General features: G+C 41.8%; 1 protein-coding gene across 2 annotated transcripts; it reads left to right on the top strand.

Moving 5' to 3' along the window:
* Positions 1 to 4,048: 4,048 nt before the first annotated feature.
* On the top strand, positions 4,049 to 7,474 carry LOC124261059. 2 transcript variants are annotated; one of them, XM_046695380.1, is made up of 4 exons: positions 4,049 to 4,269; positions 4,359 to 4,501; positions 5,626 to 5,734; positions 7,371 to 7,474. In XM_046695380.1, exons 1-4 carry the CDS (start codon positions 4,248 to 4,250, stop codon positions 7,412 to 7,414), a joined length of 318 nt encoding a protein of 105 aa, XP_046551336.1. In that variant the 5' UTR covers positions 4,049 to 4,247; the 3' UTR covers positions 7,415 to 7,474. The 2 variants fall into 2 exon arrangements, with proteins under 2 accessions (XP_046551336.1, XP_046551335.1); XM_046695379.1 differs by lacking the exon at positions 7,371 to 7,474 and having other exon boundaries at positions 5,626 to 5,994.
* Positions 7,475 to 8,099: the final 625 nt, after the last annotated feature.

Below are 8,099 nucleotides of genomic sequence, written 5' to 3'. Positions count from 1 at the left end.
GGGGTAGATAGGTCTTCAGCAACCCATGTGCTTGCCATAACAAGGCGACTATCTTGTCGTAAGAGGCGACTAACGGGATCGGGTGGTCAGTTTCGCTGACTTGGTTGACAAATGTCATCGGTTCCCAATTGCGCAGATCGATGCTCATGCTGTTGATCACTGGATTGTCTGGTCCAGACTCGATTATTTACAGACCGCCGCCATATAGCTGGAATATTGCTGAGTGCGGCGTAAAACTAAACTCACTCACTCACTCACTCAACATCTGAGGGCATGGATGTCTGAAGTTAAGAACCCAAAACACCTGTTCATATGGGATGTTCTCAGAACAGTTATCTTCCCGCTCTTTACATTCCGTTCCTCTGTCAGACGCAACAATACTAGATTCATGTTTGCATCGCGGTCTGTGGCATCAACTATTTTTTTATGTCTTAAATTGCACAACATACCAGGAAATCATTTTGAAGGATGACATCCTCCGACACTCTGCTAATGAGGATATTTATGATTTCATACATTCAACCGAAGTCTTCAGTGCGTCTGGACATGAGTGTAGAGGGGAAAGTGCGGATTTCATCCTCGAAGCCAGGAACAGGAGAGTCAAAATGTGGATGCCACCAGATGTTCGAACAGAACATTCGTGGAGGAGGAGTTGCAGGAACCTGGATAAGCTTGAAAAGGTATAATAAGATTACTATCTGCACGTATACACAATAACACAAAGCATCAAACCATCTTAACTTTTTATTTATGAAAATCACATTCATACACTACTCACTCTCTGCACATTCTCTCAGTTACAAGGTTGATGATATCCTTATGGTAAATGATAATGGAGAATGAACGATGGAATGATGCAGGGCTCCAGATGACTTTTGGGGGTGCGAGTGTACTTGCACATCATATTGCAAGTGGAGGTGTACTAAGAATTTTGAAGGAGTACTGACATGTTGTGTGAGCGAGTTGGTGATGTGGTTTGTCTGGACGATTCATCGATCACTATTTCCAACCCATTCTCTTCCCACAGAGGTTACTCCTGTCATATCTTCCTACATAACCTCTGTTCTAATACGACCCTTTCTTGGTGTCAGCGTTCAAGGCTCGTGATTGGAGACAAGCCGATTTAGTTGTGCAATCAGCGACGTTGTTTCAAAAGTGATCATTCGCAAGGCCTCGGTAATTTCCGTATGCTTCGGGAAAACTAGAACCTCTTCCCGAGCGCGATGCGCAAACGTTTCTTCTAGACAGAACTCGGTCATGTAATGGCGTATCAATGGCGTCTCCGTCGCCCTCGTTGACAACGGACAAGCTAGCCATTAAACGTCTTGTGTGTAACATCAACACAATTCCCCGGCAGATGGGGGATATTTGTGGCCCCGCATTTGCTTGTGTTAGTCAAATTGAATCTAAGTCGATGTAACACGTGTTCTGATTGGATAGAAAGAAGGGAGATAATTCGTGTTGCGATCTTTTGCCGCTAGGGGATTTTACGAGGACCGGGAAATATGGCCGTATTAGAACAGAGGTTATGTAGGAAGATATGACAGGAGTAACCTCTGTGGGAAGAGAATGTTTCCAACCATGTACTTGTATTTGAAGACGCGTGAGAAATAACTGAGCGACCGTGTGATGCGCGAAATGTCAGGTCCGACTTGATATAAATAGGATCAGTGTAGTTTTTAGCCAATCGAAAAATAGTGACGCATATCGTTGCATGGCAACGCAAGTGATTCCTACTGTCGGGGTTTCCTCATGTGTCAAAACGGGTTTCGCAAAAGAAACTTCAAGTATTTATCCGAAATAGATTTCCATTTGCACGATACGCACGGAAATTAAATGTTAGACGTACAAAAGTATTTATGTACGTACACGATACGCTTGAAATCTTATAGTATGTCGCACTTAATTGATTTTGAGGCTTACATTACGCCTGTACGCCCCTTATCTGTAGCCCTGAATGATGAATTAACATGTATACTTAATGGGTATGCTATGATTATGTGACTGACAATAGAATGATAGAGGATGTAAATAGAAGATATTTGAACAAGGACCCCAATATGAACACGCATTCTCACCATTTCGATACTCACACCCCACCCATTCAATCAATCTCACATCATTCGCACACCCATACTGCACACCACATATTGAGCAAATAGTTGCGTCTGTTTTACATTTCTTGGTAGCACTGTCCTGCGTTACTGTTGGTGATTGTCTTTTGGAAGCGTTATCAAAATCATATTGGGTTTCTTTGGTCTGTGATTTCACAATGTGAATAGGTGGAGGTAAAACTAACCTCATGTCTGTCCATCCGTGTTGGATATCTGAAGGTATAACATAACGACATGTTAAATCACTATCATAATAAATGCACATATGTCAATAATGATAACGAAGAGCCACCCAAGGGTGCTGCCATACTATTGCTATCAAATGTGATATGTATTTATATTCAATGGGTGTCTAAGAAACTTACACTTTATTCATACAAGGTAGCGTTAATACGGATGTCGAGTGTTATAGCAGACGATTATTAGTTAAAGCGAATCCCATAGAGTTATGTCCCTTCCAGCGCTCTTTACGGATATCCTCTCATAATTGTGAATGAAAACCAGTTCGGGAAACATCGTCAACACCGCGTGCCACAGTTGTCGATGTACGGAGGAATGATTACAGTAAATATGTGGCAATAGCTTCCTATGGAGTATATATAATGATACATTATTGTTCATTGGTGATGGAATATAATGGCTTCACTGTATCAGTGGGGAGGTGAATTTAGTGCGTATGTCACGATAGATAACAATGGGAAACTTACATCATGAGATGTACAAGTTTGCCTGTCAGGTCAACACAATGAGGGATGTAGCAATCCCAATTTCATGTACAAATGACTGACTGACTGAGTTTGGTTTTACGCCGCTTTTAGCAATATTCCAGCAACATCACGGCGGGGGGACACCAGAAATGGGCTTCACACATTGTACCCATATGGGGATTCGAACCCGGGTCTTCGGCGTGACGAGCCAACGCTTTAACCACTAGGCTACCCCACCGCCCAACATGTACAAATGAAAGCATAACAGGATATATGTGTAAGCATAATGTTGGACTACTTACCTCACCTGGAATCAGGCTGTTTTGAAAATTGAGGTTACAGGAATATGGATAGGTGTAGTTTCATTTGTTTTATATTAAAATTAAATGAATGATTATCGGTATTTATGACAAACACTATGGCCAAACATGAACTTATTATGTATATTTGTTTATATACTTAATTCCATTAGTGAATGCACTTACTCAATAGCAGGTAGACACAACAATTTGGCAAAATGACAAATAATACGTTAATTTATAGCATCATTACATATTGAACATCATTTGAAACATATGATCACATTTCTACTCCCATGGTCCCTAGTTTGGTGATCTACTTTTAGTTGTTGGCGATCTATAGCCTGTTTTTATATTGTGTTGTCCCCTATAGTTGGAATGTTTTAGACTTAATTACTAGTTTTACATGTATATCTGTGATATTCTAGTTTACTGTCCTTCGATGACAGATTTTTACGTTATACATTTATTGATTTGCCTATCGATATCAACTGTTCTCGTCACGATATGGCTGCAATATTGCTGATGTGACGTTAAACTTTAACTCACTCACTGACATTTCTACTGCAATCTCAGACTTTTCACCTATGACAATAATCATTAAATCGCACTGAATTGACATACGTCAATGTGTTAGTATTTATTTCTTACCTAACATTTTTCCAATAAAAATTGAATTCCATTTCTGTGTCAACATGTTACACATATCAATATACATGTCATACCCATCTGATCGTCTAGAAGTGACATGAATGACTGGGTCTCCCCACCCATCTCAGGCTCAATGGTGAGGGTGCGGATATCCGGGCCCCGGTGATGAAGTGTTTCTCTTTCGCCTGCAAAACATTCATTATCTGCATGAGCCTTGTGTCAATGGTGGCCTAGGACTTATTAGTCATCCTGGCGCATGTATTGCAGATGCTCGAGACCGTACTTGGCACCGACCACGACGCCTTCCAGTTTTCCACTATTAATGAAGAATCATTACAGTGTGCAATTCTACGATAGTGTCGTTGGATTCGACGTGTTGGCCACTTCAATCAACCCATGGAGATCCAGTCCTCACAGCGGGCTCAATCCTGGGGACCTGCTGGATGTCCATCTAGTGCGATGTCGACATCATTGTTATGAGAACAGGCAGTTGTACATGTAAGTATCTTGCATACAGTACTATTCTTTGTGATCGATGATATATGCCATTGTTCACATTAGTGTAATGTACATTATATTTATTGCAGTGAAAAGAGACATGCTGATTGCAACGTTTTGGCACTGCCAAAGGTCATCATTACAGCGGCTGAGAGAGGAAGCCAACAAGCCCATTAACATGAGCAGGGCGCAGTTTGCGGCGGAGATAGATCAAATTGTCACATCAATTGAGGTAAAAGAACACATATTTTTTTCAGTTGTGTAATGGAGGCTTTTAATGTATGTAGCAAGGTGTATTTTCTTACAATCATCCTTCATAGCGATATTGACTTGCACATGTTTCAATGGTTATCAGAATGCGTTATCCATACTAGGGACATATATTATTCTTACGTACACTCCATTCATCGTTGTGAGTCGGTTCTTACAGACTGTTGGGCAAAACGTATGCAGGTTATACAATTTTTGGGTCCATGTTATTAGTTGCATCATATCAGGGGGTCATATTCATGTGTGGTAGTTTAGGATATTTCGGGTAATGTTTGAGTTATATTGGGGGTTGGGTTAATATAACATGTGTTATTAGTGTGTTCTCGGCTATGCTGACATGCATAGCCACAACACACCCGGCCTCTAGCCCTACAAAGGGGGTAGCTTCACAGCACTCCTCGTCTTTAGTGAACTGGTTCACCAGAGGTGAGGACATTTATTTCAGTTGCTTGAGTCCTGGTAATCCAGAGCAAGTATATAGGCCTTTTGGTTACATAGGAAATTAAGATATTTATTTGTTTTGGACAAAGGCTCTGAAATCAGAGCCATGTCTCATTAGGGTTTGCGGTTACGTTAGATTGTTAGGTATAGATTAGGTTAGGTTATTAGGTTAGGATAGGTTTGGGTTTTTGTAAATAAATTATTGAGTTTCTCTTTTCTATTTGTGTTTTTACCAGCAATGAGGCCTGATTCATAGAGCCTATGTGAAGTTGGCTACTTTACCATCACCACATAAAGTACAAAACGCAAGGTCCTAAACCCTATTATAGCAAGCTTCAACTGTCACTGGGCAGAGAAGCCTATTACACATGTAAATGATGCATGTTTATCAATTCTACCTGCTGCATATGCAGATGATTACGTTATTGAGACCAACCATATGGGGAGATCACTCTACTGACTGGTCCTTAGGACATCATATGTCTGTTTCAATTGTTATGTATTATTTTTGGTTGGAAGTTCATTTTGAGTATAATGTTATTGTGTCATAGGACTACTCGGAAAGTATGTCATTCTGTGTTTTTTACAGCGTTGATATTTTCATAGTGTCATACAACAGTGATTACATTTTGTTATTGCATGTAGCCAAATGCAGAGGTAAAAGCGGAACATAAAGCTCTAAAGTCTAAAACTAAGCCAGAGATGGTTGACTTTTTGGACCAACAGAAAGCAATGCTGGATGACGATGACGCCGGTGAGTATATCTTTCATGTTTTTGCAATTACATACCTTTTCCAGTAAGATCTTCCTTCGCTTGAAGGATTTTGCACGGCTTTCCGGGTCACTTACATAATCAACTCGAACGGGCCCCGTGTGATGGTTGGTAACTGTTCTGGGGGACGGTTCTTCTCCAGCCTTTCTCCACGGTGCTTTGGTCTTTTTCTCCTATGGTTGAATTGTCCATGACATATTTCTTCATTAGAATTATTGTTCAGTTTGTAAACATTCGATCATTGGCACCTTATTAACGTCTTTATTTTTAAATGTGATCATTACGTCATACCTATGTTCCGTCTCAAGGTATATCTGTTGTGTGAATTCATGAACTCGTATACACATTGTGGGTCTGTAAAGTAATTGGTTGTCAGTGTGGGGTGATGTGTTATGAAATGGGTGTTGGGAAGGTGTTATTGAGAGTCGGGTGAAACTTACTGTATGTGTGAGTGAATAGGGTTTACTTGTAGGGGTCATGCAAGGCGTGTACGGTGAGTGTGAAGATGGATGTTTCATGTGTGAAAATGTGTGTTGTAATAACTTTTGAATAAACGTATGTTGTTAATCTTCATACTACGTTGTGTTGTGATGTTGATGATGACGCTGTAGGGCTAGTCCGTGACACTTGTTTTAATGCTGCCTAGGAGTTTATGAAACTGTTTTATCAACAACATTATCAAGAATATCATTCAACGCCACAGGCGAAAACATAATAACCACCAACAGGAGGTGAAATGGTATATAACGTCGCGTTCATTATACGTGGGGGCGGTGGGGTAGCCTAATAGCTAAAGCGTTGGCCCGTCACGCCGAAGACCCGGGTTCGAATCCCCACATGGGTACAATGTGTGAAGCCCATTTCTGTGTGAAGCCCATCCCCCGCCGTGATGTTGCTGGAATATTGCTAAAAGCGGCATAAAACCAAACTCAGTCAGTCATTCATTATAAGTGTGTGAGTGCATGTGTTTGGACTAGTCCAGGGTATTTGCTGTATGAAAATGCTGGTCAGCTGAGATTTAATGCATCAGTAAAATGACTACCTGCCCAATTACCGCGAGCAGGGGGAAATTGGGGAGGCCAAGGGCTTACTTCTCCAACAAAACCGAAGATCGGGTTTTGATCCAACTTATGAACCGACCGAAGATATACTTTAGATATATCTTTGGTCGGTTGGGATGCTTGGGTGCGACTGGCAGCGTTACCGTGCCTTGCATGTGCTACCCGTTTTGTAAGGAACACATGGTTCATAGTGACAAACAATCTCTTTCTTCACAGCGATCCTTCGTAGCTTAGTGAATAAAACCGCCAAGCTAGTAAGTGAAGGGTTGCAGGTTCGAAACCAGGCATCGTAACAATATTTGTAACGGGGGATAAGTATAATAGGTGCTATAGATATTAGAAAGGGGTGGTCTAGGGTTAGTAACTTAGTTCGGGGTATAAATTATAAATTCTGGTATATTAAATGGATCTTTCTTACCAGTGTTCGCGGAGACATGCAGGTTACGGCTGTCCCTTGGGATGTGTACTCACCTTCCTCAGGATAAACCCAGATCCTGGGAAGACTTTCGTTTGTTCTGTTTTAATTATTTTGATGTGGTGTGTATTTTCTGTATTAGAAAATGGAGATCACAGTACCAAAGGAAGAACTGAAGGCGTTTGAAGAAAGCTTAAGGGAGCCATTCCCGCCAGGAGGCATGCCTTGCCCCGTCGCTGCCTGTGGGACATCAGTATTCCAGCGCTGGAATGGTCTTATGGACCACTGGCAGAGGCATCACCTGGCGACGAGGAGATATTACCAGTGCTCCCGATGTGGACGCAAAAACCGATGCAAGGGCCACGCAAAGCATCATCTGTGGCAGCATCCCCCAGGGACGGACCTGAAGGTCAGGGAGGCCCCACAACCCGGAATACATCAACCCTGGAGATGCCCTCCCACCAGCACATCCAGAGTCCCGTGATGTAGCCGGGGAGCAGGAGCAAGCTCATCGTCGGAGCTTGCCTTCAAGAGCAGCCAGCCGGGAGTAACAGTTTCAGAGGGACATGGAATACCTCTGTGCCATGAAAATGGACGACTGATTTTATGTACATCTTTTGGGTTGTTATCCTATTTAAAAGTAATCTTATTACTTTTTGTTCAAGGGAAAGAATGTAACGTATAAGGAGCACACGAGAGGTGTTTTAAGGTCTGAGTTGGAAACACCCAAGGAGAGGTGAGCAAATGTTTCGAGACGAGACACCTTCCCAGTTGGCTTTGAGATAAAGTAGATTCTTCTTTATAGAGATCGTCCTTGGGGTACATATTATGCATTTTCCGGCTGAAAAATGTCCTGTGACAGTTGTATCAA

Source organism: Haliotis rubra, unplaced genomic scaffold (assembly GCF_003918875.1).
Source record: "Haliotis rubra isolate DU_JTF1 unplaced genomic scaffold, ASM391887v1 Scf787, whole genome shotgun sequence".
Lineage (NCBI taxonomy): Eukaryota > Metazoa > Mollusca > Gastropoda > Lepetellida > Haliotidae > Haliotis > Haliotis rubra.
Note: the sequence above shows the minus strand (reverse complement) of the source record. Positions and strands in the feature narration are given on the sequence as shown.